Here is a 27,944-nt window from a genome sequence, read left to right on the forward strand (position 1 = left end):
GGTGAGGTGCAGAGATGTATCCTGGGGTGTCAGAGAGCTGGAGGAAGTATTGATGCTTGAGAACTGATACCGTCAGCGGGAACCTCCTTATGGGCTGATGAACAAGTCTGGGAAATCAAATGGAGTAAGGCAAGACCAGGCACTGTCAGCTTGCTGGGACCCGAGGTGCTGAAGGGGAGTGAAGGGACAGTGGTGACAGTTTCAGGACTGCGAACGGTGCAAGAGATCCTTGTCTTGGGGCAGAGCTGCTGCTTCAGCAGGATTTCATTGGAGCTCACAGAAGCTGGACTGGGGGGGTGTGTGATCTCTGCACCTCGCACCCCACACCCTGCATCCCCCAGCTTCACCCCTGCACCGCCTGCACCCCAAACAACCCCTTTGCCTGAGACCTTACAGCCCTGCGTCTGCACCCCATGCTCTGCGCCTTGCACCCTGCACCCCCATCCCACACCCTGCATCCCGTGTACCCTGCACCCCCATCCCACACCCTGCACCCCATCCCACACCCTGCATCCCGTGTACCCTGCACCCCCATCCCACACCCTGCACCCCATCCCACACCCTGCATCCCATGCACCCCCTGCGTCCCCATCCCACACCCTGCATCCCCATCCCACACCCTGCATACCATGCACCCCCTGCGTCCCCATCCCACACCCTGCATCCCATGCACCCCTGCATCCCCATCCCACACCCTGCATCCCCATCCCACACCCTGCATCCTGTGCACCCTGCGTCCCCCATCCCACACCCTGCATCCCGTGTACCCTGCATCCCCATCCCACACCCTCCACCCCCATCCCACACCCTGCATCCTGTGCACCCTGCATCCCCATCCCACACCCTCCACCCCCATCCCACACCCTGCATCCCATGCACCCCTGCGTCCCCCATCCCGCACCCTGCATCCCGTGTACCCTGCATCCCCATCCCACACCCTGCATCCCCATCCCACACCCTGCATCCCATGCACCCCTGCGTCCCCCATCCCACACCCTGCATCCCGTGTACCCTGCATCCCCATCCCACACCCTGCATCCCCATCCCACACCCTCTGCACCTCACCCTGCTCCCTGCACCCCCATATTGCACCTGCACCACCAGTGCCGGGTAAACTTGACCCATCGCCCTGAGCACTGGGATCACCAGACCCCACCAAGGCCAGCACTAAGCCCCCTCCCAGCCCCACTGGTGGGACTGGGGAGCTGCCCCGAGGCCATGGTGAGGGCAGGCACGATCAGGCCCCCAGCGCCCCAGCATGGTCCAGCCCACGGCGTCCCCTGGTGCCAGGGCGCCCTGGGCCCAGGGTGGGTGCCTGGAGTCGCTGCCCTGCTCCCTGCGAGCAGCTCTTGGTCACCAGCAGTTGAGCTGTCTCAGTGCAGGCAGCAGCTCATGCCCAGGGGAGCGCGGTAGCTCGAGCCGGAGCTTCCCGTCCTGGCAGCAGCTGGCAGGTCTCCGGTAAATGGCTCCCTCTCCCCGTGCCGGGATGCTCCCTACGCACCTGAGAACGTCATTTTGGAGCCTGCGGCCCCAAAAGGCATTGGGACAAGCAGAGAGAAGAGCTGGGTCCAGCGACCAAGGTGGAGGAAAAGCACAAGAACAAAAACTGCGACGCAGAGTTATAATCCCAAAGAGATGCCGACCTCCCGCAACTGGGAAGCATCCGACCCCACGCGCCATCGGGGCTGAACCCCAAAGCCCCTCCAGGACTTACCCAGCCACAGCCAGTCTCATTTTCGGCACAGCCTCGGGCTTTTTTTGCTCCGTGAACCTCCTCCCTGCGCTGCCTGCGAGAAAACGTCCTAGAAATGCCAGAAAAATACCATGTCCTCTCTGCAAACTCACAGACGTTTCTGTCCAGACTAAAGGAGCTTCGACCTGGGTTTGCATCTTGCCTCTGTACTGCTCGCTTCTTTTTTAACAATAGGGGAAAGCATAATAGTTTATTTTAACTATGAAATATATTGCTATATTATAAAGGTTATTGTAACTTTCAATCACGGTTTTGTACCTAACCTGGCTGTCAGCAGGCAGCAATGCCAGCCTGCTGCCAAAAATGTCTGTTTCTGAGTACAGCCGCTGCTCCCGCTGAGGGCGGGGGCCAGGGGTGCCAGAGGAGGGGTGCAGGACCCCAGCCAGAAAGGCTCCCCTTGCTCTTTATCCTTTACCCCCCAGGTATTCATTCCCTTTACCTCGAAGGTGGCCTTTAGCAGGTCCACATGGTCCGATGGCACTGGAGCTTTGCTTCTCCCTCGGGAAAGGTCTGCCCCCTCCTTCCTCCCGGGGTCTCAGAGGTTTCTGGAAAGCCATTCCCTGCACCAATTGACTTCTCCAGCTGGAGGAGGGACTCAGCATCCCGGGCACGAGCTCTGCAAGAGCCAAAATTCCCCCGTTCCCCCAGGATGGAGGCTCTTGTGGAAGAAGTGGTGCGGGGCACGCGGCTTCCCTCCTCCGGCTGGACTGGCGGTATGTTTCGGCTCAGCGCGGGCTGGAGCCAGGCAGGCTTTGAGCTAGGCAAGCACTTGTGCCTAGGAAAGGGTGAGGGTGCAAACATCGTCCTCTTCCTTGCAAAGCCGGTCTGCGCCATGCTGGCCGCTGAAACACGCTGCCCTGCGTTTGCCGTGGGGACCTGCAGGCAGGACTGTTCCTGCCTGCTTTCCCTAGGCGTGGAGCCGGGCTGTGCGGGGTTTGCTCAGAAGAAGGCAAGCAGAAACAGCACGTCGCTTTTTCTTCTCAGGTCAACACCAAATTACTGGGATGGGTGCATGGGCAGCCCTGCCCCAGTGACCTGTGCTGCCGTGGGCAAGCGCTGCGCCCCCGGGAGCGATCCTGCCCCTCCGAGGGAACGTAGCTGCCGTGCCCAGGAGGTGTCTGGTTCAGGCTTCGCGCCTTGCCTTGGGGAGCCATGGCTTTTGCTCCTTTAAACCTCAGGCTGCGATGGTGTAGGAGGATGAAGCCTCAGAGATGAAAGACAAATGCGATGAGATTGCAGGGACTGCTCCGGCTCAGCCTTCCAGCTGATGCACTCCTTGAGCCTCAGAGAGCAGCTCTCCCTTACCTCCAGCCCCTGAGCGGCTCGTCCTGATCCCCACTGGATCAAGAGTTGTGGGCAAATAAGTCTGAAAATGTTCTTTTGCAGCCCCAATGCTCCTTCCTGGCCAGTCTTCCCGCACGGAGCGTGACCGCAGCTGGGAATGAGCAGCACCTATGGGACCAATTCCTGCTGCTTTTGTCCAGCAAAAGCTTAAAAGCCCCTACACCAGCTCTTCCCCATCAGAGCTGCAGTCACTGCCATGCTGTCATCATTATCATCATTATACTGTCCCAGCTGTGCTGGCCTGACACTCCCAGGCCAGTTAAACCCAGTAGGGTCAGGGCCCAGCAGCCATGAGCTCCAGTGGCTCTTTGCTGGACCCTAAGACCTGAAATCCACCCCCTCCCGAAGCCAGCTGGCAGAGAGCAGCTGCCCAGGATTACCCAGCTGGGGCTGTTCCTGCCCCACACATCTGCCCCCACATGGGGGGCAGTTGTTGGAGGCAGCTGCCCCTCATTGGGATATGGCTGGGACCAGCTCGGGGGGGGGGTTATAGCTCTGCCAGAGGAGAGGGGCTGGTTCCCCTGGGAGGGTAGGGCTGAGCCTCCCCTGCTGCCAGCTGGGTCTGGGGTCCTTGGGGATTTCTAGGGTGCTTGACCCTCTGCACGGCTCTCCCTTGGGCTTCCCCTGCCCAGCCTCTCCCAGCTGGCTTGGAGCCCTGTGTGATGGCCACCAGGTAGGTTTGCTGGGGAAAAGGCAATTCCTCAGTGGTCTGAGAAGGGGAAGATGCTGCTGCAAGCTCGGCACTGGTCCCCGCTTCTCCTTGCCCTGCTCTGAACCTCCTCCCCAAAGGCACCCAGAGGACTTGGGGTGGCAGAGAGGGGCTTTTGCAGGGGAGGGGAAAAGCTGCCTCATGGGATTAGTTATTTCCCCGTGGATGAGCTGCCTCAGAGCCCTGTGGGGCACCGCACAGGGCCCTGGCACCGCCTGCCTGGCAGGTGCTTTTGGCTGGGGGCTCCGGTGCTCCGGGTGCTGCGAGACACGCGCCCAGCTCTGCTCCTTCCTCTGCCCAAAGTGTTCTTCCCCCCGCTGAGGTCTCAGCATGCCCCGACCTGCCGAGGCACCTCCCAGGGGGGGCCGCTTGGGTGTCTCTGTGGTCAGGATCCAGCCCCGGGTTATATCCCCCCTTCTGGTCCGACCTCTCGGCTGGGGGGAAGGGAGCGGGAACTGGCCCATCCCCACAGCATTGCCATAAACCTGAGCTGTACCCAGAAACAGGCATGTTTTAAACTATGGCTTTAACCTGTTCACTGTAAAAAGTGCCTTGGACTTTAATCTGAAGAGGTCAGTATCTATAAATATTTACCTGTGCGGGTGTGTAAGTATGCAGCTATCTATGTATAGTTACACACACAAATATATGATATATACGTACATCTATAAATGCTTCAGACCCCTCTGTTCTGCTGGTCTTGGGAGCTCTCTTTTTCCCCCCGCTGCGGTCGGGGTCCGGCTGCGGAGCAACGTTGGAGGCGTTTCGGCTGTGGTTACACCTCGCCGTAGGAAAACCTGGTGCCGCGGGGGTTGTGCTCGGGGCGGTGGATCCCCAGCGGCGCTGAGCTTTCCCGTGCATCCCTGGGAAGCAGCTTTGCGCCTCTCGGGGCCCGTCTGCGTGCTTTGGGGAGACCCCAGCGAGGGGGAAGCATCCCCGCACCCATGCTGGGAGCTGCTGTGTGCTTTGTAAAACCACGTGCGCTAATTGCTGCCTCTCCGGAGTCCCAGGCTCCCGGGAAGCTGCTTTGCTTTACGTGAGCAGCGAGGTTTTCCAGACACCTGCTCCCAAAAGGGCGTTTTTGAAGGGGACTGAGGTTCCCATGTGCTCGGGCTGTGGCTCAGAGAGAGAGCAGAGCTCGATGGCATGGCAGATGTGCTTTCCTCCGGTGCTGTGCCGAGGCTCCCTGAGGATTCCCCTCCGGCTCACCCTGGCTCTGCCTGAACATCAGAGCTGGGCTGCTCCCTCCAGCTCCACTAACAGCTCAGTTTGTCCCTCACCTCTAAAGAAATGAGGATAAAAGCTGGCTGGGGTGCAAAGAGCACAAAAGCAACTTTCACAGAGGGAATGCGTTGGTAGAGAGAAGGGGAAGCTGGATCCTTTCCCACTGAGCGCTGCTAAATCCAGGCGACGAGTCAAAAGCCTTGCTCAGAGCCTGGCAATGCTGCGCCGTGAGCTTTGCCTCGCTCCGTCAGCGAGCGGGTGCTGAGGCAGCAGCCTGAGGGACCGGCTGCCCCAAAGCGCATCCCCAGACGTGGGGCAGGAGGGTGCCAACAGGCATGGCCAGCCCCCCCCGCCCCGGCTCACCCAGCTCTGGGTGTTGTGGGGCCAGCGGAGGAGGAGGGGGGTGATGTGCAGTGGTTGAATCGTGATGAATTGATAAATTGGGCTTTTTGTTTTGAGCTAATACCGGTAAATCCTAAAAATACCTCCAACAATCTGGGGGACTCTGTGATAGGTGGTTAAAACCCTCGAGCTTTGTTTCCAGTATTAGTGGCTTAGCGCAGCAGAGCCCTAATGTACGAAGGCAGCTGTATTTCTCATACTGCCCACGGAGACAAGGCAAAATTCGTTTAATCTTTGTGTGCGGCATGAAATCTGTTTTTATTAATGGCTTGGGATTAAGGCTTCTCCAAGGAAAAAGAGAATCATGTCCACAAGGCAGACCTCCGCCTCCCTGCAGCCGTTTGCCCTTCGCTTTCCCAGCCTGGGGAGGGAGGAAGGGAGCGTGCTGCTGTCGGTGTGAGGGTCTGGGCATCTTCACCCATCCCAGTGCGACGTGCCCCCGGCAGCACCGGCGCGTGTGGTGACGGGAGGGGAAGTGCACTTTGGAGGAAAGCGGGGTCGGGGGGAAGCTATTGTTTTGCTCAACAGTTCCTTGCAGATAGAGCTTTTTATAAGCAGTGGGGAACTGCTGACCTTCCAAAAGGGAGAGGAAAACCACAAGCAAATGGCTCCACAGGCACGGGTTTGTATTGGCACCTGCCCACTGGGAGCGAGCGGGACATGGGAGGCAGCTCCTGGGGACGAGGGAGGGCAGGCAGGGACCAAGGTCTTTGGATCAGGCTCTGCGTATGCACACAGGCAAGAAAACAGCTCCAACACTGAGCTACGGCTTCTGCACAGTGGCATTTCCCTGGCTCATGAGCTGTGAGCCTCTCTCCCTGCGGAGCAGCCCTTGCTCCCGAGGGAATGGGGTGGGTGGTGAGCAAGGGGGACCCATGGCTTCCAGCTGGGCCCAGGCAGAAAAACCTCATGTAAACACCCTCCTGCACTTGCTGCAGAAATAAAATGAGCTGGGGCCCTGTCCTGCAGCTATTTACATCTTGGATGGGCTCTTTTTCCAAGGCGAAATCAAGGCTGCTCGGTTGCTAATGCATCACTCCAGCCTTGGGATTCCAGGCACCAACAGGGTCATTTGTTACTGTTAATTATCCACGCGGCGGTGTGAGCGTGCAGGCCAGATCGCACCTTCAGAGAGGTCTGTACAACAGCAGCCAAACAGCTCGGCACCACAAAAACTGCCCCTGAGCCCTCGAGAGCCCAGAGAGGGATGCTCTGGCTCCGGCTCCGGGGCTGTACCGCTGGGATTCGTCAGTCACTGCAGCCTGTGACAGTGCCGCCTTTGCACGGTGCCACGCAGGGCCGGAGCTGCGGGCGAGGGCTGGCAGGGTGTATTTCAGTTCCTGAGCTTCCTGCTCAGGCCACAGCATTTGCACATCAACTTCCTCTTGTCTCCCAGATGAACCTGCAATTCCCGTGAGCACCCACGGAGGATGCATCTGCATGAAAAAGATGCCAGGCCTGTGCTAATGGCTTTTGTATCCCTTTGCATGGTTTTCAGGATGGAAGACGCCATCTCTGCTTCTTAAAGCCTGCTGGCCTGGCGCTCGCACAGTAAGAAGGGTTTCTCAGCAGGGATCAGCTGTAAAAGGCAATGATAAATTACACTTTTCTACCTAAATGGGTATTTCTCGGTTTTCTGCTGGGGAGCTGCTGCTGTGCTGGAGCAACGGCAACTGTCGCGAGCCGGCTGGTGGTGGGGGCTTTGCTGCAAAATGTGCAGACTAGTTATCATCTCGACCCTCCCTGTATTTCAACAGAACCGGGGACCCAGGGCCAGGAGCGAGGTGTGACTCCTGGCTCTGCTGGGGAGAAGCCGCTGGGTGACAGAGGAGCCCCCACAGCCACCCTGTGCCACGGGAAGGTGTTGCACAGGTCAGAAGGAGCAAAGAATTAAAGCCATAAGGTGGCATTTCCAGAAGTGCTAGAGGTGTGGCTGGGTGCTGCAGGGGGGTGAGTTTTGATGCGCTTGGCAAAGTTGCCACCTAACCCAGCGCAGCCTTTGCCAACACAGAGCCTGGTTTCAAATCCATGCAAGGGCTTGGATGTCCTTTCAAAAGTCAGGAGGCAAAGGGCAGAGAAGTAAATTCACTGAAAAGGAAGTTAAGCTCTCTTCCATTTGAAAAATAACCAGATTTGGGCGAGGACCAGTGAGCGTTTCCCAGGTGAGGCCAGGCACAGGCACAGAATCCCCTGTGAAGGCTCAGTTACTCGGGATGCTCCCAAGCACGCCCCTCGCTGTGGCTCGGTGTTCGACCGGCGCTACACGGCCGGCTCTCCTCCTTCCTGCTCTCGCTGCCCAGAGGAAGCTGTAGGAGCTGAGGTTCTCAGGTATGGAAGAAGCACCATCAACCCCGCACCACTCCCTGTGGCTCCTCTCCTCCCTCCACCACGCCAAGCTGTGCTGGCACGGGGCCGGGGAGGACGCTGCTTGCTCCAAAGCTGGCACTGAACGTTGGTTGGGAGCAACAGGTTTTGTACTAATTAAAGAGGAATCAATTAGGCTGCAAGATATTCAGCCACCTGGTGCTTCTGACTATTTTTTCCTCCTCCTCTTTTTCCTTAATGTGCTGCTGCTGCCTCCAGGGAAGTCATGAAAGAAGCAAGACACGTTCCAGTTTCTTGCTTTCTTTTAGATTAAAAAATGCTGTTTGTAAGGAAATCTGTGCATGCTGACCAATTAAAGTGCTGGACGTGTCCCTGAGATCTGCAGCGAGCATCTCCTGTGCCATCCATCACTCCCTCCAGCCGCCCTCCCGCCTCTCCATCAGCGTGTGTCGCTGGCAGTTGGCTTGTGCTGCATGGAGGAAAAGAAAAAAACCCACAGTGAATAAAGAAAAAGCAGCAAAGGAGGTGTAATGGGATCCCGTGGGAGGCACAAAGGAGTCCAACACACGAGGAAGCCCTTTGGAGACCCGGCTGCGCCAGGCTTTCCCCTGCGAGGCGGTCCATTAGACTCTCTCTGTGCTCAACAGCACATAAATCAAGAGGAGCGGAGAGAGGCGGCTGCGCGCCCCGGGCACCCCCCGGGGCTTGCCGAGCGCTGACCTTGAAGAAAATGGTGGGGTCAGCAGGGAGCCCCGTGGCAAGTACCGCAAGCCATGCGGGTGAAAATCGGACGCTGGCGTGGTGGCGAGCTGCAGGGGAGCAGCTGTGGAGAGCTCTGCCTGGGGCTGCATGGGATTCCTTTTACCCTCGGGCTGATGCTTTTCCCACCCACGGCTCTGCCCTGGGGAGGGATTGTGAAATCTCTTTGATTTGTCTGAGTGCACGATAAAGCCCTCTTGCAGATAAATCATCTTTAATATTAAAGATGAAGGAATAGCAAAGGGCAAAAAGGGGAACCTGGGCTTGGATGGTGATATAAAGGTCACAGAAGAGAGTATTAATGTCGTGTCGCCTGACGCGTATTAGGAAGCTCCTTGAATTCTGGCATTAGAGAGGATTCATCAGTTTAACTGATTCACTCTCTGGGAACTGCTGCATCAGGTGCACTAACTCAGAGCAGTGACAGTAACCCCCTTCTCCTTGCTGGTCCCCCTCCAAGAACAAGCTCAGAGGGGTGCTGGGCAGCTCGAGGTCTGTCCGGGGTCCCCATCTGACACCCTGCAGTGGTGCTTGGGCCATTAACAAAGAGATCACAGCTCGGTAAAGGAGAGGCTGACGAGTTGGAGCCACATCAAGGAGAAATGCCGGCACCCGAAGCACGCTTTGTTGCGGTGGGAGCCGCCGGTCTTCCCACAGCCCCCCTCCAAGCCGGAGGAGCCCCTGGCCATCATGGCACAAGGCTGGAGGTGACCACTGCAGGGTAGGTCTTGCCAAGCAGACACTGTGATGGCTATAAAAACACGATGGATGAGCCCATTAACATCCAAGAGCTAAAGGTGAAGGCTGTGCTCACGTGGCATCCCCTGCCACGCGGGTGGCTGCGCCGCAGTCTGCCTTCTCCTGCCTATTTTCAAGGGTACTTTTTGTAACAGCCGGAATAAAACTCTGCTGCTTCCCACTGCTGCAGCTGCCGTGGGAGTCACCGCGCCGGCTCCTTCACCTGCTGCAGCTGTGTCAGCCCCACCTGCCTTTCCCTGCCGGCTCCACGGCGGCTCAGAGCCAAGGATGAAGGCTGTGGGAGCACGCCGTCGCATCCCTGGAGCACGCTGACGCCTGAGGGGGATAAGCATTGCATGGACAGAGGTGCCAGGAGATGTGGCAGAGTCCTCCCTTCTCCTCTGCTCGGCACTAGGAGCTCTCACGATGAGTAATTGCTGCTGATGTCTCGGGAGCACAGACATGGCAGCTGCTGGGGCTGCATCAAAGCTCAGGTTCACTTCTTTGCTAAGCAGTGAGGAGCCTTGAAAGAAAAAGCTTGTACAATGCCTTGGAGAGCTCTTCTGCTTCCCCAGCCAGGAACCAGCCCCTCAGGAGCAGGAGAGGGCAAAGCAGGTGAAAAAAAATCACTTTCTGGAAACCAGCGCCTTTCTGTGGTGTCCCAACCGAAGCCCCAGGCTCAGGATGGGGCAGAATCTCCGGTGCATTACCTGCACTATGCTTATAGCTACAATAAAAATCTACTGGAAGAAGATAAAAGGGTTTTTTTCCCCTCCAAGGGGAAGCGAAGGTACTGGAGTTATGGAGATTTGCCATGCTGGTTCCCAGCTGTGCATCTGCAGCCAGACAAGAGAAAGAGCAACGTTTGGGAGGACGTGGGAACCGACTGGGCCCAGTTCCTCACTCCACATACGAGAAGCCTGGAGCGCTTGATGGACACTTCTGCAAGAAGGCCAAAACCTAATTGAACCTCTTGCCTCGGCAGTGTGAAAGCAGAGCTTGCCCCTGGGGTAGAGGGGAGCAGGCACCGGCAAGGCTAATAACGCACCACTGCTCGCAGGGCTGCCTTCCATTAAAAAATGCAGTCAGCTGATTTAGGAGAGTAACAAAATGTCCCCTTTGCAATCAAGCCATGAGCTTTTATCTCTCTTGTAGGAACAGGCTGCCTTCAAGAGCGAGGAAGTGATATTTTAGAATGTCTAATAAAGCAGTTTAAAATGAAACTCTGCGGAACAATAGCCTTACTGAGAGCTGGCATTTGAACAGAAAGTCGGGTGGGGGAGCTGTGCTACAATTTATTTCCTCTCATTTCATTTCATAAGAGGGAAGCAAAACAAAGCAGACACCTGAGGCATCTCCAGCTGGCGCTGGAGATTTAGCAAATGCTGCCATCGCGCGGGGAAGCTTTTGCTCAGCCCTGGGGAAGAGGTCGGTTTGGGGGAGCCCCCAGGGGAGCGGGGTGGGGGGCAGGATGAGCCCCAGCATCCCGGGATGCTGGCGCCGGGCGAGCAAAGGAGCCCTCTCCATCCTCCGCCAAATTCTGCAGGGATAACGCAGGTACCCACACGTAAGCCGGTTATCAGCTGGCAGCTCCTTACCTCCAGCACAAATTGACACGGCTTTACGCGGCGGTGATGTTGGGAGGCCACTGGAGCTTCTGCTAGCATGGAGCCGACACCACGGCTGCGTTAACGCCAGGCCTTCGGCAGCCAGCGGCTCTCCCATTCTCCCAGCCTGTTCCTATGGAAACGGGTTGGGAGTCTGCCCAATTTTCCATAAAAAAAGAGAACAGAGAATGAACGTGTATCGATTAAGTGGCTATTTGTCGCATTTAGGGTGTTGCAATTCCAGAGGATATATGGCCCCATAACACCAGCTATAGATTATTTCATGGGCAGGGTAGATCACATCGACACAGTGGAGAGCAGTGCTGTAACCTTCCCGTTCTGCCTTAACAGCAGCCAAGATGAATCACCTTCACCGAGGCTGGGTTAAAGCTTCAGAGTGATCACAAGCAATTAAAAGGGGAGGGGGGGAAAAAAAAAAAGAACAGATTGAGGAGTTGATTGTTGTGTGCTCCGCGTGCTGCGGAGTCATTCGTGCTTCGGCGGAGTTGGGTGGGAGATGCTGCGTACGTGGACTGGTAGTGCCTGACCCTCGGCATTTGCGGGTCTGCGTGAGCCTCATCCCAGGCAGAGGAGGGGTTGTGCTCCCAAATCCTCCTAGGAATGAAGATGTGACAATTTCACTGGTGAAGGGGTCCGTTTTTAGAAAATGAGTCTCCCTATTACAGCAAAAAAACCAACCAACCCAACCCACACCAAAACCAAACTGGGAAACACAAGCCCCCAAATCTCAGAATCCAGATATCATCTGAAAAATACCCCAAACCCTGAAAAACCCTCAACCTCAGCTCCAAAAAAACATCACTGAACATGAGCAGCAGCGGAACCTGGCAATTCTGGGGCCTGACTCACTCTTTCTGTGTGCCTGTGGTGACTCCAGGCTCACTGAAATGCCTTCGCAAGCCACAGGGAAGCAGCCACAGCGGGCGCAGGGTCCCTGCCTGGAGGCACATGCAAGGGCCACCATCTCTTTGGGATGGGCAATGCTGCTAGCAGGGCCCCGAGGAGCTCATCCTCACGTGTTTTGCTTGTTCATGGGCACGTGCAGGCAGATGGCCCCCTAAAACGCATCCAGAGCCCCACGAGTGACCCTTATGGCTCCCCGCTGCATCCACCACCCTGGCGGAAGAGGGGCTGGCGTCCAACGGTCCTCGATGCGATGATCGCTCACCGTTGCACCGCAGCAGAGGCGCTGCCCGAGCTGCCAGCAGCCTCTGAGCCGTACGAACCGCTCGCGGTGCCGGTACGCCTCCACCTCTCCGCTGGCGCTCAGCACCGTCACCGCCTCGGCGCTCGGATCCCTCTGCCAGATGGTAAATGACACACAACTATTTACACGCACGCGGCAAAGCAGCAGACAGGAACAATCTGTTCTCTGCCGGTAGTTTTCTAACTCGCACGATTAGGAGGGTTTTGCCCACGAAAGGGAGGCTCTGCCAGGAACAGGCGCTGTGCCTGGCTTGGGATCGGGGAGGGGAATGTCTCCGTCTTCCCAGGAAGGACTTGGGGGGCGACGAGGGAGGGGGGCAACCACTCGGGCCTCGGCAGAGTCGGGCGGCTCCGGTATTAAAACAGAGGTATTAAAATGGGGGCGAGGGGAGTCCCACGGGAAATGGGGAGTCCCAAGGGAAATGGGGAGCCCGTGGAGGAGGGGGAGCCCCGCGGGGAACACGGGGGGCCCACGGAGGGAGGGGGAGCCCTACGGGGAGGCCCTCTGGGGATGGAGGGGCGGCGGGGAGCGGCAGCCGGGGCCGGGGGCAGACGGACCCCGACCCTCTCCCCGGGGGTTCCGACGCCCAGCGGACGCGCGAGCGGCGCGCAAGGCGCCTGCGCGGCGGGGCTGGGGCGCATGCGCAGTAACGCACACGCACGGCGCCGCCTCGGCAGTTGCTCCCGCTGCGGCGGGCGGTGCCCCGTGATATAGCGGGAGCGGCTGCCGCCCCCTAACTGCGGAGGGGGTTGTGCGGCTTGTCCCGCAATGGGGCGAGCGAGGGCGGCGAACCACACCACGCCTGGCGTGCGAGGGCGGCACAGGCACGTGCCGCCCTTGCTAAACATGGCCGCGCACGTTGCCCTGAGGGAAGGTAGCTGCCGCGTGGCTCTGTGTGCCCTGCGCAGGCGCGGGAGGGCGCTCGTGTACGTCATCAACCTGCGCCGGCAGCGGCGGCAGCGGCGGCAGCGGAGGGGGTAAGGGGGCGCGGCGGCCGCGGGGTGGGAGCAGGGACGGGCCCGGCCTGGCTCCCGGCCTCGCCTCGGCGCTAAAACTTGGACCCCGCCGGGCCCTTGGTGGCGTCGGGGCCGCTTGCGGGCCTGCTGGGCCGAGTAGAGCCGAGCCGTCTGCCCGGCCCGCGGTGTCCTACGGCTCCCGCCGGGCCCGGTGACACGGGCGGCATGGGGACGCGCTGGGCGCGGGCTGCGATCCGGCCTCCAGCGGGAGCAGCCCCGGGGCTGCGGAGCGATTGTATCCCAGCAGCGCCGGGGTTCGGTGGGCCGGGGCCGGCGGCACGGCGCTCTCCACGGGGCCGTTCCTCTCCTCGGGTGCTGCTGGTGCGGCTGGGTCGGCGGCCGGGCCCCGGCCCGCGCGGAGCCTCCGGGCCTCGGGGACCTCCTGCGGGCCCCGGGCGCCTCCTGGGCCGCGGGCGGCTGCACTGGCCCGCACGGTTGTGCTCGGGCCGCACGCACCCTGCCTTGCTCGCTGGGATCTCTGTCTGAGGGGACGGCCGTTCCCGCAGCCCCTCCCGCACCGGCAGAGCAGTCCCGCCCCGCCGTGCGGAGCGGGATCCCATCCCAGCGACAGCTCGGGGCCGGCCGCCGGCACCGGGGGAAGGCGCTTCCCTCCGGAGTTTGCTCTCCGGGCCCAGGCCAAGCTGCGGCCGCCGCTCGGGGCTCCGAGCGCTCGCAAAGCCCGAAATCCTGCCCCTCGCTGGGGCAGAGCGGCGCCCCACCCGCTGGCTCCCGGGGCGGGGAGGCGGCCGTTATGGGAACCGAAACCGAAACGGGGATCGCAGCCATCTTGCTGCGGTGGCCGGTGGCCTGCAGCCTGCCTGGCGCCGCCTCCCCTCCCCGGGAGATGATCTGCGTGTCGGGGTTTCTTTCCATTTATTTTTCACAAAATAAGGGAATTTGGTGTACGGATGAGTCTGAGGTAAGAGCGTATTTTTACAAAACCCTCTTCTTGCCTGCTGGGATTTCCGCCCTGCCTTTGGCTCGAGGTCACTTTTAAAACGAGTTCACTGAGTAGGGGGGCAGTGGGGCCCCCCGGTGGAGCTGGGAAGCGGGGAACCTGCCTTGCTGCACGATGGTGGCCACTGGGTGCACTTGGAAGCTGTTAATGAACTTGTTTAATGAAAGCGAAATTTAAGTTGTCCTTCAGGTGTGTTTGATGAAGATAGGGAGCTGTATGGAGATAGTTTTTCTGGTGCAAGTCTTATCTTTATGAAGATAGGTGACTTAAAGAGGTCACCAGGAGGAAGGTAGGGTGGGAGGTACCTAGCAGCAGGTATCAGTTGCATGTTTTTATCCACTCGGTTTCACAAACAGCTGTTGCCAAAGAGCTAGAATATATCCTGCGCTTTTTTAAAAAGCATATTAGAAGCTTAGACTTGTGTCCTGTACCAAAGGGGGGTGGCACAAATGTCTGTGATATGAGTGAAATTTGGGCTACAGTCCTAAAAAAACTTTTCACACCATTGCCAGCTGCACACCTATCCAATTTCTCTGCATGTTATCGCTTTACTTCCCCTGTGGCGTGATGCTTTACAGGTCACATAATCTCCAGGAAGCGAAGGACACCTGGTGTTTCAGACTTTTTTTATCCGTGAGTCTAAAAGCTGTGCCAAGCCTCTTGCTGTCACAGAGGACAGAGCTGCGTGAGCTGCTTCACCTCGTTGTGCTCCCGTTTCTCCAATTGTAAAGCAGGCCTGAGGTCCTGCCTTCCTTCAGGACAGAGGAGTGATACTTGTGTTTCAGAAGCACAGGGTGAGCCTTTGACAGAAGGCGTCACGAAGACAAACTGCCCCTCTGCAGCTAGCTGGAAATTAAGTCGAGTGGGAACAGGGTTGCTCTTATTAAAGCTGTTTCTCATGGTTTACTTGCCCGCTATTTCTGACTGCTGGCTTCTGTGCTGGGTGGACACAGAGTTTGTTATTTGTGTTCACATGAATAATTTAGACTCGGGTAGAAAACAGGGAAGTTTAAGCAAGGATGCTTGAAATGCCTCGGTAACAGGGAAACAGTTTAAACTGCGTTTCTGGAATCCTATAGTTGTGTAAATTGGTTCTGAATTCCTGTGTTTTCCCTCCTAGCAGGCTCAGGACGGGAGAGTGCAGAGTGAATCGCAGCTCCCCTTCTCCGGGTACGCAAGCGGCCCGATTCACACGTGTGTCCCAGCAGTGCGCTATGAACAGAGGCGCTCGTCGAGGCAGAGGCTTGTATCTTACCCAGTCAAGACGCAACTGCCCCAGCACTAATCAAGGTTTTTTTAACCGCCCTCATAACCCACAAGAAACTAATCAGGAATCCTTTTTACAACAGCAGTTCATAACAGAGCAGGACACTGAAGTCTGTTTGCTTCGAGGACAGGGATCACTTGACGAATCACGCATCAAAGGGGTGCGAGCTGCGGTGCCGGCTCCTGGAGAGAGGTGGCAACCCAGCCACAGCAGAGCGGGGTGGCATAGGTTCTCCGGCAAGTGTCCGTGGGTAGAAACTTCACCACGTTATTGTCTTCCTCAGTACCATCGTCAGGAGGACTCAGAGGGAGATTCTGACACCATCAGGCTGAATTTCCAGAGACTGTCTCTTGCTGGACAAGACTGTGAACAAGAAATTCTGACGATTTTCAGGCAACTTGGGGAGGGGGAGACTTGTACGGTTCATGATCTTGCACGTAAACTTAAAACTCACAAGAAAGAGGTCAACCGTGTTTTGTATAAACTCCTTCGAGAAGGCAAGTTGCAGAAAGGCGGAGAGACGCCGCCGCAGTGGAGGATTGCCAGCCCAAGCACAGGGAGAGAAAGAAGCCCCGCTGGCCGCAGCAGTGGTCGCACAGATCCAGCTTGTGAGAGCAGAGGAGGAGCAAGGAGCACAGCTGGCTCAGGAGTCACCAATCCCGTGATGGCTGAGACGAAGGACAAAATCTGCAACTATTTGTTCAGTGTGGCAGAAACAACGGCGCTGAACCTTGCCAAAAACATTGGGTTTTCAAGGGCCAAGGACGTTAATGCCTTTCTTAGCGCTCTGGAAAAGCTGGGAGATGTCCGCAAGCAGAACACAAACCCCCCACGGTGGTCCCTGACAGACAGGAAACGCGAGCGGATGCAGATGAGGCTGAAGGCCAGTGCGGTCACACAGGCGGCAAATACCACACCTGCGTCAGGTTGTCCACCTTCCTCTGTTCTTCTGTGTCCCCAGGAGATGACCGTAGCTTCACCAGCAGTGACAAGGTCGGAAGAAGAAAGTATAGAAAATGGACAGCAGCCTTTGGGGCAAACTGATCAGAGCGATGCCAGCGACACGGAAGCAGCCCTGCCTGAGGACATTAAACTCGAATTCTCCAGTTTGAGTAATTATGATAACTCTGAAAATGGCAAGTGGGCCATGGATGATATCCCAGATAATCTGAATGCTATCAACAAGCAGCCTGATGAGTCGGAATCCATCATGAATTCCCAGTCTTCCCCCAGTTACGCTGCCCAGTTTGAAACTGCTGTACCATGTACGCCTGTAGAGAAACTGATGGCTTGTCAGGAGAAGAACCCGGTGAGCGGCCTTACTGAGTATTCCCAGTATACATACCAGCACTGTGAGTTTGCCATGCTGGAGCAGAGTGGACCCTCTCATGAGCCACGGTAAGAAAACTTCCTACCTTTTCTGAGCTGACTTTTTGTTTAAAATGATCTGACTTCAACTGACTTCCCCTGGTCTACAGATCCCTTCCAAGGGGAGGAGGGGGGGGTGGGCGCTGATCTCTTCTCTCTGGTGACCAACGCCGGGACCCGAGGGAATGGCAGGGAGATGTGCCAGGGGAGGGTGAGGCTGGGCATTAGGGAAAGGCTCTTCCCCCAGAGGGTGGTGGAGCCCTGGAACAGGCTCCCCAGGGAGGCATCGCTGCACCAGCCTGGTGATGTTCCAGAAGCGCTTGGCCAAGGCCCTCAGAGACACGGTGTGAATTTGGGGTGTCCTGTGCAGGGACGGGAGCTGGGCTCGATGGTCCTTGCGGGTCCCTTCCAGCTCAGGGCATTCTATGGTTTGCTCAACTTTGTCCTGAAGGGCCTGCTCATTAATGCTTAGTTCATTTTCAGAAGGATTAGGCTAGTTTGTTTTTGTTTGTTTTTCAAGCTGCTGCAAGAAATCAAGGAAACTAAAAAAAGGCTAAAATTGAACCTCAGGTAGCCCAGTTTTTGCAACCCTGCACCTTATTCTGAGCAGCGAAGGTCAGATTCATCTCTTCAGCTAGGTCCTGTCTGATTTAGTCACTTGGCTTTCAGTTGCATGATATAGGGAGAAACTGGTATTTCTAAGATACCTCTCAAGACGCTCTCACCCTGGAAGTAGTACAAAGGGAGCCCAGAACAAAGTGCTTGGGTGCAGATGTTGTGGGCCTGATGAGGTGAACCCACTTCGGACGCTTCTGTGGTGCAGCAGGTCAGAGTGGCCTCTGTGAGCAGAGCATGTGGTATGACGCTAGGGTTTGTGGAGTCCTGCTTCCCCTCGCTAAATCGTGGCTGTTCCTGAGCACCAGCAAGGCGGTGAAAAGCACCATATGTGCCACAATGGAGTATGTCAATAGATCTGCTAGACAGGAAAATTGGCCTAATTTCTAAAGACTGAGTTCCAGGCTTTTTTTTTTTTGTAAGGGGGATCTGAATGCATTCAGCCCCAGAACCCCTGTCCGGATCCGGTTTGACCTGTCCTTGTCGGAAGCAGGTTTCCTCTGTATAGGGCTGGGAGACAGAAGAGAAGCTGTGTTTGTTAAAGTTCCCAGGGAAGAGAGAGACAGATGCATCAGAGGCAAGAGGTTTATGTTAGGCAGCACCTCTCTGAGACGGTGTGAATGCACTGGATAGCCAGGGAAAATGCCGGCCGGCTGAGTGACCCCAAGTGACCAGGTGCAGATGGAGCAGCACAGGCTGCTTTTAAGCTTGCTTCATCCCTATGCAGGAGACATAACCGAGCTGCTCTTGCATACAGCCATTACATGTTTCTGGTGCTTGTGGAACAAGGCAATTCATCCCGTTCCTTCAGAGTAAAATCTGGAGTTGCTCCTCTGTCGTGAACAGCTCTGGAAACGCGATGACACGAGGCCCAGACACAGAGCTATCGAGTACCCTTGGTATTTTTGTCTTCTGTGTGTGGCAGCCAGGGTTTGCTCTCCCAGCCATGAGCTAGCTGTTCCTTCTCACTTGAATTCCAAGAGCAGCCTTACCTGCTTCCTCTGAGAAGACCGCACTTTTGCCTCTCGATTCACCTCTTTGGTTTTGTCTTTCAAAGATTTAAGTTCCAGGCAGTGATTAATGGGCGCCGATTCCCACCAGCAGAAGCAGGGAGTAAAAAACTCGCTAAACAGGAGGCAGCAGCTAATGCTATGAAGGTCCTGATGAGCGAAGCAGAGAATGGAAGACATGGAGGAATTAAATGTGAAGAGGAGCTGTTTCCCTCTGACAGTTCTGAAGTGGAATTGGTGGGTCTTGGTGGTTTTGGTTTTGGGTTGGTTTTATTTTTTTGAATTGTGAGGCTGATCGAACAGTGTTTAGCCTGAAACTGGTTTCTTCCATCTTCTTGCTGTAGCCTTTGCATCCAGAGCCAGAGCCATCATCTGCCCCAGCTCATCTCAGCCTGCTTCCTGGGAAGCACCCTATCAGTGTATTAATGGAGTATGGACAAAAATCAGGGAACACGATTGAATTCCAGCTGCTCTCTCAGGAAGGCCCGCCCCATGATCCCAGGTACGGCATATTGTTGTCAGCTTTGGGGGGAGGATAGAAACTCTTTAATACCTTTCCTCTTCAGCATGCAGCCCATATTCCTGGAGTCGTCACTGACCTAGCTGAGTGCTCCTCTTGTCCGAGGAGCCTGGGCATGGCTTCTCCAAGACATCTGCCTCCAGAAAGAGACCAAAACCAACGCCCTTTCTCAGAGAAAGGGTGCTGTTTCTTCCACCAGACCAGGAACAGGTTCTAGTCCTGTACCCTACCTGATAGTGCTCTCTTGGGAGTATTTAAGGCCATCGTGGTGGATTTAAATTGGAGATAACGCAGAAGGATTTAACTTGAACTGGGAGAAGGGGATAATAAACAGATGGAGATGCCTATGCTTAACACTTCTCATATGCTATAATGTCCTGTCAGGTTCAGCTACTGTGTGAAAATGGGTGACCAAATTTTCCCTGCTGTGGTAGGAAACAGCAAGAAGGGAGCAAAGCAAATGGCAGCAGAAGTTGCTGTGAAGATTCTTTCTGGAGAGTCTGTACCCCATGTCTTGCCTGAACAGGTACAAAGAGCTTCTTTATAAGACCCAAGTGTTTTGGGTTGGGTTCCCCCCCGCTTTATTTCATATTCCACTGGATTTCACCTCACAAGGTCACGTGCTGGCTCTAGCAGAGGTTTGCTGAGGGCTCTTGGCCTGTGGTAATACCAGCTACTCAGTATTTAACAGCCTTTTCCTGTCTAACTCTGCTCTAGCCTGTCATGAAGCCCCATGGTGACCAGTCCATGCACAGCTGTGGACCATGGACCGCCACTCCAGATGAATCCAAGGTGGTGAAAGCGAAGGGTGTCGGGGAGCTCATCAAATACCTTAACGTCAATCCTGTCAGTGGCCTGCTGGAATATGCCCGCTCCAATGGGTTTGCTGCAGAGTTCAAACTCATTGACCAGTCAGGACCTCCCCATGACCCCAAGTAAGTAGCTGCCTCTGTCCAGGAGGAAATCTTGTCCTGTTGCTCTTGTCCTGGAGAAAGGGCAGAGAACACAAAGTGCCTGATGGCAACAGGCAGAGCTGCTGCCTCTGCCAAACCTTATGTCTGGATGACAATAAGCTACCTCCACTCCTCTCCTCTCTCCACTGAGGGAATTTAAAAACCAGACTCAAATCCATAGGTTTCTTGGTTTCTCAGAGGTGCGTTGCTGTCTTTATAGGTTTGTCTATCAGGCAAAGGTTGGAGGCCGTTGGTTCCCAGCTGTAACTGCGCACAATAAAAAGCAGGGCAAGCAGGAGGCGGCTGATGCTGCGCTCAGAGTCCTGATTGGGGAGACAGAGAAGACTGAGTGCATGGAAGGGATGAACATCACTGAGGTAAATCTTCTTCCTCCAAAACTGGGACAGCTTTTGTAGCCCTGCCTGTCCTGTGCCGTTCAGTCCAGCACAAAAATACCTTCAAGATCAACTGTGAGATCTTTGTTCTCTGAAGGTATAAATAAACTGGTGTTTTCCTGAAGCGGGTTAGGTGTTTCCTCAGGGCACATTCATACTCTTCCCTCCTGCTGGCATCTGCTTTAGGGCTAAATTGTCATTGGATTCTTCCACGAGTTACTGAAATGTGGCCCTGTGGTGGAGCAGGAACATGCTCATTTTTATTTCTATGGCTTTTTTCTTTCTCCTTCCAAATTCCTTCATGCCGCATGAAAAAAATGTGCGTCAGCTCAAAAAAATCTCATGCATCAGATAAGAGCAAAGCTCTGGTTGTGTTAGCATGGCTGTCCCAAACCTGTGCTGCTTTAAATCACACTTAAGAGTTTTGTGATCTCTTAAAAACCCCGTTCCAGGCTGCACAGCTGAGCACAGCAGCTGTGGCTCTAAATAGAAAAGCCATCAGGGAGGATTTGTCAGTCAGCGGTGCTAGAGGAGGCAAGTGCCTGTCTGCAATGGGAGTGACTGCAGTCTCCTCACAGGCACCCAGAGAAGGAATTCCTCCAAAGTCAGCGACAGATTCCCTTGGCTGAGTCTCTGGGAACAGGCAAGATGGGTTTTCTTCCTTTGCGATGAGGGTTTCCCCTGGCAGTCTCGGGAGGCCATTCCTCAGCCCATTTCGCTTGCTGCCAGGAAGACAGCTTGCTGCTGTCTCTTAATGATGCGCTCAAAGCAGAACTCAAAACGTTGGACAGGAATTTCCCAGAAATCCCTAAAAGAACTTCACCCACCCCTTGACACGATACTGTCCACGCACTCAACCCAAAATTGTGCGGCCTGTAGCTCATATTTTCTGTGTGCCTTCTGCTTGGGTAGCTGTACTTCAGGCTAGCGGCTGCTCGAGCCGTTTTGTTGTGTGACCTGCTCGTGATCTCTTAGCAATCCTGGTCTTGTGTCCCTGTTCCAGCTCCCCGTGAGCGGCAGTACCCTACACGATCAGATGGCTATGCTGAGCCACCAGCGCTTCAACACCCTCACTGCTCGCATCCAGCACAGTCTGCTGGGGCGGAAGATCCTGGCTGCCATCATCATGCGGAAGGGAAACAAGGGCTTGGGAGTGGTGGTCAGCATCGGAACGGGTATGAACAGCTTCTTCCAGCGTAAGCTGAACTGTCACTTCCCCGCTAGATTCCCTGTCAGCTACGACTCGGGAATGGCTCTTGCTGTAGGCTTCTTCAGAGAGGGCAAGAAACGTTCCCAGGGCTCGCATGGTGTCACAAGTGATCTGGTTATAGAGAGAGAACAAAGCGAATGTGCCTCCAGCTATGTTGCTCTTAATCTTTGCTTGCATTGCTACGCGCTAGTGTGTGCACCAGAGCATGGATTCCTCGCGTCGTACAGCACAAGGTCCCCCAGCTTCTCTCAGCTGCATGTACCTTGGCTCCCTTGCTAGTTGGCTGCCATGCTTCCACCCAGGGTGGTGGGCTGAAAAGCGCTCGGGAAGGGACGCTGTCCCTAAACTTGTGGCAATTTAAGTCTCTGCTGTCCTTATAGTGTGTGCTCTTTGTCCCTTTATTTTCCTAACTGCATCAGGATAATGATTTAGTAGCCAGGGTGCTGCTGCTCAGGAGCTGAAAGAAATACAATTTGAAGCAAGGTGAAACCCTCCCTCTTTCTGTGAAGCTGCATGTTGGCTTTGACACTCACCTTTTTATTTATTTCAGGTAATCGTTGTGTGAAAGGAGAAGAGCTGAGCTTGAAGGGGGAGACAGTGAATGACTGTCATGCAGAAATAATTTCTCGAAGAGGCTTTGTGAGGTGAGACAAGGGGAAACCTGAAGGAGAGGGGCCTGCCAAGAGGTGCTGATCCTTTCTAGAGGGTTGTAGCTGTGACAGCTCTGTCGCCTTGAGAGAGGCTGTGATCCTCTAACGCTACTGCTTATCCATGTGTTGTTAAATAGAGGGAAGTTATTTCCAATAAGAAAGGGCCGTGCCTGAATGGTGCCCAAATTAGTACCGAACTGGAGACTTGCCAAGAGCCCAAGGGCTGAATCTGACATGCTTAAAATAAAGCATCCCGCCGAGGCTGCTTGGCCGGCACGTAACGTGCTGTTTCAGTCTGAGCACAGCTCTGAGCCAAGGTGCTGGGGAACCTGCAGGCCAGGTCCCCCTGTGGCCTTTCTGCATCTGGGTGTAGAAGGCTTCAGGAAAACGTATCGAATGTGTTTGCGTTGATAAGTTAGAAATCCTTTCTCCTCGGTTGGAAAGGGTTTTCCCAGCTAAACTGCACAATTGTTCTCTTCCCTTTATAAACATTCAGTGTGGCGCTTTTTTTTAAACTAAAGTGAGGTGAAGTTGGCCTTGTTAATGGCTGCCCTTCCAGTTATGAATAGCAGAGCCAGCGGCTTTCTTGCAGCCCTTGCCCGCTGCCACTATACTCTGCGTTCCTCAGCGCCGGCAGGTGTTGAGGGCAGGTCCTCAGCAAGCTGCACTCTTGCTCTGTCTGTCTGAGCTGCTGATCTTGACAGTCATGGCTGCTGGGCTGCTCTGGCACCGCAGAGCCTGTCAGAGGTGAGAACGGTGAGCTCCACGTCTCCTTCCAAAATAAGTCCCTGCGCGGGCTCTGCTTGAGGAGTCTGTGAAGCTGCAGTGTTTTAGTCCTTGACGCTATGTTGGAGACCTCAAGGTTTTTTCCTGGCCCTGGATAGAAGCAGCCATAAAAGACCCAGTCATTGTAAACAGATCGTGGGGTTGTGCTAATAATATCACTTGCGTTCAGCTGCCCATGGGGCTGTTTACTCTTAGTGCACACTCGGTGCTGACTAAAGGTGCTAGGTTAACAACCTTGAAGTCTTCTTCACACTTGGATCAGGTGCACGCAAGCAGCTGCCAGCCAGGCTCCTTCCTCCCTCCTGCCAGTGATTCTGTCTGCTCACCTGACAGAATGCTTATTTTCTATTTTGTGTCCTCTGCACGGTAGGAAATCTGCTGTGTTTCGTGCCTTTTCTGTAGCATCGAATGCTATTTGTTGGCTTCTGAGTATTCTCAGCCGTGGCTGCGGGTTCTTGCTCTCCCATGTAGCAGGACTTGGTGCGACAGAGGCAGAGCTTGGGACCCTGCCTGTCCTGGGCAGTGGTTTGATTGAAGTGCTCCTTGTCTGAGGAGCAAAGCAGTCTTTTGACATGATTTTGTTATTTCCAGGTTTCTCTATAGTGAGTTGATGAAGTATGACCCGTCTAATCCTTCCTCCGCAGAAGAGAGCATTTTTGAGCCAGCAGGAGGGAAGAGATTCAAAATAAAGAGCAGTGTTACCTTTCACCTCTACGTCAGGTTTGTGCGGAATTGTGCAGGGAGTGACCGGTGTCAGCAGCGCTATCGCACCCCTGGCCCTGGAGAGTCAGTGCTAACCTGGGGAGTGTTTGTTTTCTAGCACAGCACCTTGTGGAGACGGGGCGCTCTTTGATAAATCCTGCAGCGATCAGGCGAGCGTGGTGGGGCAATCCCAGCATCAGCCTCTCTTTGAGAACCCCAAACAAGGCAAGCTGCGGACCAAGGTGGAGAACGGTGAGTGTGTTTGCTCCCTGCGTGGTGAGGTGGCTCCAGTCCTCTCTTCTGAGCCTTTCCGGAGCTCCAGAGTTTCCTTACCCCTCTCTGTGTGGTGCTGTTGTGGGATTTGAAGCATTCAGGACCCAAACGGGGTGGGCAAAAGGGATGGGGGCATTCCAGGGAGTCCCTCCTCCTCCCCCACGCTGCCTGTTGGACTGCCACACTAGGAAGAGTATGGCTGAAGGTTGCTGCAAAGCTTATATATCTCTGACCTCCCTTTCAAGCACTATTGTTCTGCTTCAGCTGTGTGAAAATGACTCTTATGTCATCAGTACTGAGTTCCCTTTTTCATGGGGTACTAAAATGTCCCCCGAACCTGGAGACAGACTGACTCCAGAGGTCACTCCGTGCCTGCGCATGGGAAATAGTTTATTGTGCAGTTGCTGATGGGGTGTCGATTTATTGAATATCTGACTCTTTACAGCAAGCTTTTCTTCTCTTGCGCAGGGGAAGGCACCATTCCTGTGGAGTCGAGTGACATAGTGCCCACATGGGATGGGATCCAGCACGGGGAGCGGTTGCGAACCATGTCCTGCAGCGACAAAATCTTACGCTGGAATATACTTGGCTTGCAAGGGGCGCTGCTGTCCCACTTCATAGAACCAGTTTATCTCAGCTCTGTCACACTCGGTATGAGACCCGCCGTCCTTTCTGGGTTGGGCTGGACGTGCTGCCCCGCTCCTTAGACCTGGGCCGCAGCGACAAGCAACGTCCCTTCCCCAAGCGGTGGAAAAGCTTGTTTGTGGAGGCTGTAGGAGTAATAGACTGAAACGTCGTTCTTGGCAGAGCTTGCGCTGCTTGGAAGTGGAAAGGGAGTTTGTGGATTTTATGCTGTGGGTGGAGTGGGTTTTTCTCCAAGGTTCTTGATTTTTTTTTTTTTTTTAGAAGGCACATGTGATCTGGGAGGGTGAGACAAAAATTGCCTGTTTGTGTCTTCGGTGAGAAATGTTGCAGTCTATAAAACTTCATCTTACACATCTAGGGTACCCGTAGCTGTTGCTGAGCCACATGGCTGCGAGCTCCCTGGCGCTTGTGAGAAGCGCTGTGGCTCTCGGGGTTTGGCCCATCCGTCACCTGGGCCATTCCTGTTTCCTAATGCCTTCACGTCTGTCTTCACAGGTTACTTGTACAGTCAGGGTCACTTAACACGTGCAATCTGCTGCCGCGTGGCGAGGGATGGGAACGTGCTGCAGGGGAAGCTCCAGGCTCCGTATCATGTTAACCATCCCGAGGTACTGCAGGCTGGGCGCCTCCTCGTCTTTCCATCCCCCTTTCCACCTCTGCCCTTGGGTTCGGGCCTCGCTCTGCAGGAGGGTCACCTGGCAGAAGCCAGGGTCAGGAGGCTGATGGCCAGAAACTGTCACTTTTGTCATCCCAGTGTCTGGGGGTTACTGGCAATGACTTGGTGTGGGGAAAAAGGAGGCCAAGGTCGCCCCGGTAGCCTTCAGCTTAGTAAGAACCTAGTGCTTGCTGCTCTCAGGAGTTCGGGATGAGCTGAACCCCTGCCTGCAGGGGGCGGAAACTCCTTGGACTTCACATGTCCCAGATGAGATCAGACCTAGCGTGGCTGCCTTGAAAGGAACAGCAGCAGCAGCGGGGCCCCTTGAGTGTGGGGTAACTGGGGTTTTAACACGCAAAGCACCAAGCAGCTGGGATGGAAAGTAAGCGCTAGGCTCTGGCACAGGTGAGCGTGGGGCCGTGTGCCCAGTCCCCTGGCAAGAGGGGCCCCTTAGCAGAGAGCTTGCGCAGCGGGACTGGTGCTGAGAGCCCCTCTTACCTCACGCAGGTTGGGCGAGTCAGCGTGTACGACTCCGCAAGGCAGACGGGCAAGACGAAGGAGTCCTCGGTGAATTGGTGTCTTGCTGATGAAAGCGAAGTTGAAGTCTTGGATGGCACAAAAGGGAAAGTAGATGGGTAAGAGGAGCCTTTCCTGACGCTGCTTTTCTGTGTGGGGCAAGAGGGGCGGCTCTGAAGTCGTTGCGTACTCTCTGTGCTGTTACAGCACCTTACGTGCGGGGGGGGCTGGAGAGGGGAATGTCAAACTGATGTAAGCGAGTGCGCTTGAAGCAAAACAAAATACTGCCCGGCCCACTGGGTTTTATCCTGTGCCCCCACTCTCTTTGCTCTCCTGAGTGTCACGTCCTTCGTTGCTGCCTTTGTCTCCCTTCTCAGACCGAAGCTGGAGGTGTCTCGTGTGTCCAAGAGGAAAATGTTCGCCCTCTTCCAGCAGTTATGTGCCAAGAACAACTGCAAAGATCTGCAGAACTTCTCGGTGTACTCAGAGGCGAAGGAGGCAGCCATGGCTTACCAAGAAGCCAAGCAGCACTTCTTCAGCACGCTGGAAGAGATGGGCTACGGCAGCTGGATCCGCAAACCCCAAGAGGAAGATAATTTCTCTTTCCCTGGTGCATAATGAGGTGCCCTGTGTGCGTGTGGGTGAGTGTGCACAGGCATGTGCACCGGTATATGCGTCCTTCTTTCGCCACCACCTTTTTGAGGCGGAATCAGGAGCGTGCAGCAGTTTCCCCTGTAGGCCTGGCTGCCTTCTCTCTCGTCTTGTTACTCTGAGACCCTGCCCTTTCTCTTTTTAAAACATGCATGAAAATAATTGTCTTTTTTTAAGCTAGGGCAGGCTCAGTCCCTGTTTGCTTTTATGGTTTTGTCTCCTCTTTTTTTTAAAAGAAGGCACAAGAAACCAGAGGGATTCTTGGACTGTGAGCTCGAGACCTTTGAACTGTGCACTACAGAGCCCTCTGGCAGGTTTTGAGGCAAATTTTCTCTTCTGAGGGGAGAAAAAAAAAAAGACTGGCTGGTTTTCTGTGTCTCTGTTGGAAGATGGCTGGGACACGGGACTGAGCTCTGCAAGACAGCCGGCAGGACCAGCATAACATTCCGCATTAATAATAAAAAAGAATTTCTGTACTAGAGCTGGCTCTGTGCCACAGGTGCGTCTCTGTCCTGCAGGGTGAAAGAGGGGCCCTGGGTGGGCTTGGGAGAGGAATGGAGGTGAGTTATTGTTTGCTAAAAGATGAATGATCTCATGTAGAACTGGGGCCGTTGTGAATTAAGCCTCCTCCCTTAAACAGGGGCTCATCGGGCACAGCTGGGCCCTCGCAGGGCTGGAGTGTGCCCTGAAATGATGGGGCAGGGTTCTCCTGGCTCCTTCCCCCCCCTCTGGCTCTAGATGGCGTATCTCCGCTCCAGTCCTGGCGGGCTGGAGGCTGGTGGTGGCTGCAGGCCATGTTGAGTGCTTGGCTCTGAGCTCAACCACGTGCCCGGCACGCTTGCGGAAGGTGAGAAGGAAAAACGCTGTTCCTACGTGACAGCAAATTTATTGGATGTTGTAGAGCAGCCCCTTTCCCGATGCCCACCTTGTGCTGGCTTTGCCTGGGACAGGATCGTTGCTGCCGGTGAGACGGGATAGAGACCGCAAAGCCCTCGGCGTGGAAGCGTAGCCCAAACTGAAGACGACAAGTCCTGAGGCAGGGGAGCCCAGCCTGGGGCATGAGGCCCCGGCTCTGGCTGTGCCTCAGGCTCGTACGTGTCTGCCTGCGCAGAGGAAAGGGCAGACCTGCTGTGGCTGAGCAGGTGAAACGCTGGCTGTTGTGGGCTCACCCTGCCCGCAGCTGCCGGATGATGCCCAGACACAGAGCAGCCTCAGCATCCCGCTCTCCCCTGGGCATGCGACAGCACGAGGACAGAGCTGGGGCCTTCTCTGGCCACAGTGACCCCCATCTTGCTGCCAGCGGCTCAGGGTGCTGTGCCTGGGGCTATCGGGGCTCCCGTCGTGCTACCCCCACCCTGCTGTTCTCCTGGGACTTGTGTGGCTCCCCTCCCTCCCAGGGTGCAGCGGGACCCCCTGTCCTGCCCTTGCCCAGGGCTGCACCGTCACGAGGGGCTGCGGAGGTGGGAGAAGCCCCTGGCACGGGGCTGGCACGTTGCTGCTTTAGGGGCAAAGCTCTTAATGGTTAGGAGGAAGTGCTGGAGCATCCCGGCATTTCTCTGGCTGGGTGAGGTGCTGGGTTTTATTAACTTCTAGCATCCCCCTTCCCCGGGCGCTGTGTGCGGCTGGCCCCTGCCTGCACCGTGCTCCCCCCAGCACAGAGGGTTA

At 55.5% G+C, this 27,944-nt stretch overlaps 1 protein-coding gene and 1 long non-coding RNA gene across 4 annotated transcripts; both read left to right on the forward strand.

Moving 5' to 3' along the window:
* Positions 1-5,968: 5,968 nt before the first annotated feature.
* Positions 5,969-10,466, forward strand: LOC135318156 (uncharacterized). Its single transcript, XR_010376541.1, has 3 exons — positions 5,969-6,054; positions 6,829-6,983; positions 7,190-10,466. It is a non-coding gene; the product is annotated as an uncharacterized LOC135318156 (long non-coding RNA).
* A 2,376-nt stretch (positions 10,467-12,842) lies between these two features.
* On the forward strand, positions 12,843-26,760 carry ADAR (adenosine deaminase RNA specific). 3 transcript variants are annotated; one of them, XM_064475173.1, is made up of 15 exons: positions 12,843-13,066; positions 15,187-16,728; positions 18,371-18,560; positions 18,668-18,825; positions 19,228-19,369; positions 19,561-19,778; positions 20,017-20,173; positions 21,195-21,366; positions 21,952-22,045; positions 23,429-23,557; positions 23,658-23,791; positions 24,281-24,463; positions 24,953-25,065; positions 25,620-25,747; positions 26,006-26,760. In XM_064475173.1, the coding sequence occupies exons 1-15, from the start codon at positions 12,858-12,860 to the stop codon at positions 26,244-26,246; spliced, it is 3,810 nt and encodes a 1,269-aa protein (XP_064331243.1). In that variant the 5' UTR covers positions 12,843-12,857; the 3' UTR covers positions 26,247-26,760. The 3 variants fall into 3 exon arrangements, with proteins under 3 accessions (XP_064331243.1, XP_064331244.1, XP_064331245.1); XM_064475174.1 differs by having other exon boundaries at positions 12,956-13,066; positions 18,371-18,573; positions 18,687-18,825; XM_064475175.1 differs by lacking the exon at positions 12,843-13,066 and adding an exon at positions 13,859-14,024.
* The last annotated feature ends 1,184 nt before the right edge of the window (positions 26,761-27,944 follow it).

Source organism: Phalacrocorax carbo, chromosome 28 (genome assembly GCF_963921805.1).
Source record: "Phalacrocorax carbo chromosome 28, bPhaCar2.1, whole genome shotgun sequence".
Classification (NCBI taxonomy): domain Eukaryota; kingdom Metazoa; phylum Chordata; class Aves; order Suliformes; family Phalacrocoracidae; genus Phalacrocorax; species Phalacrocorax carbo.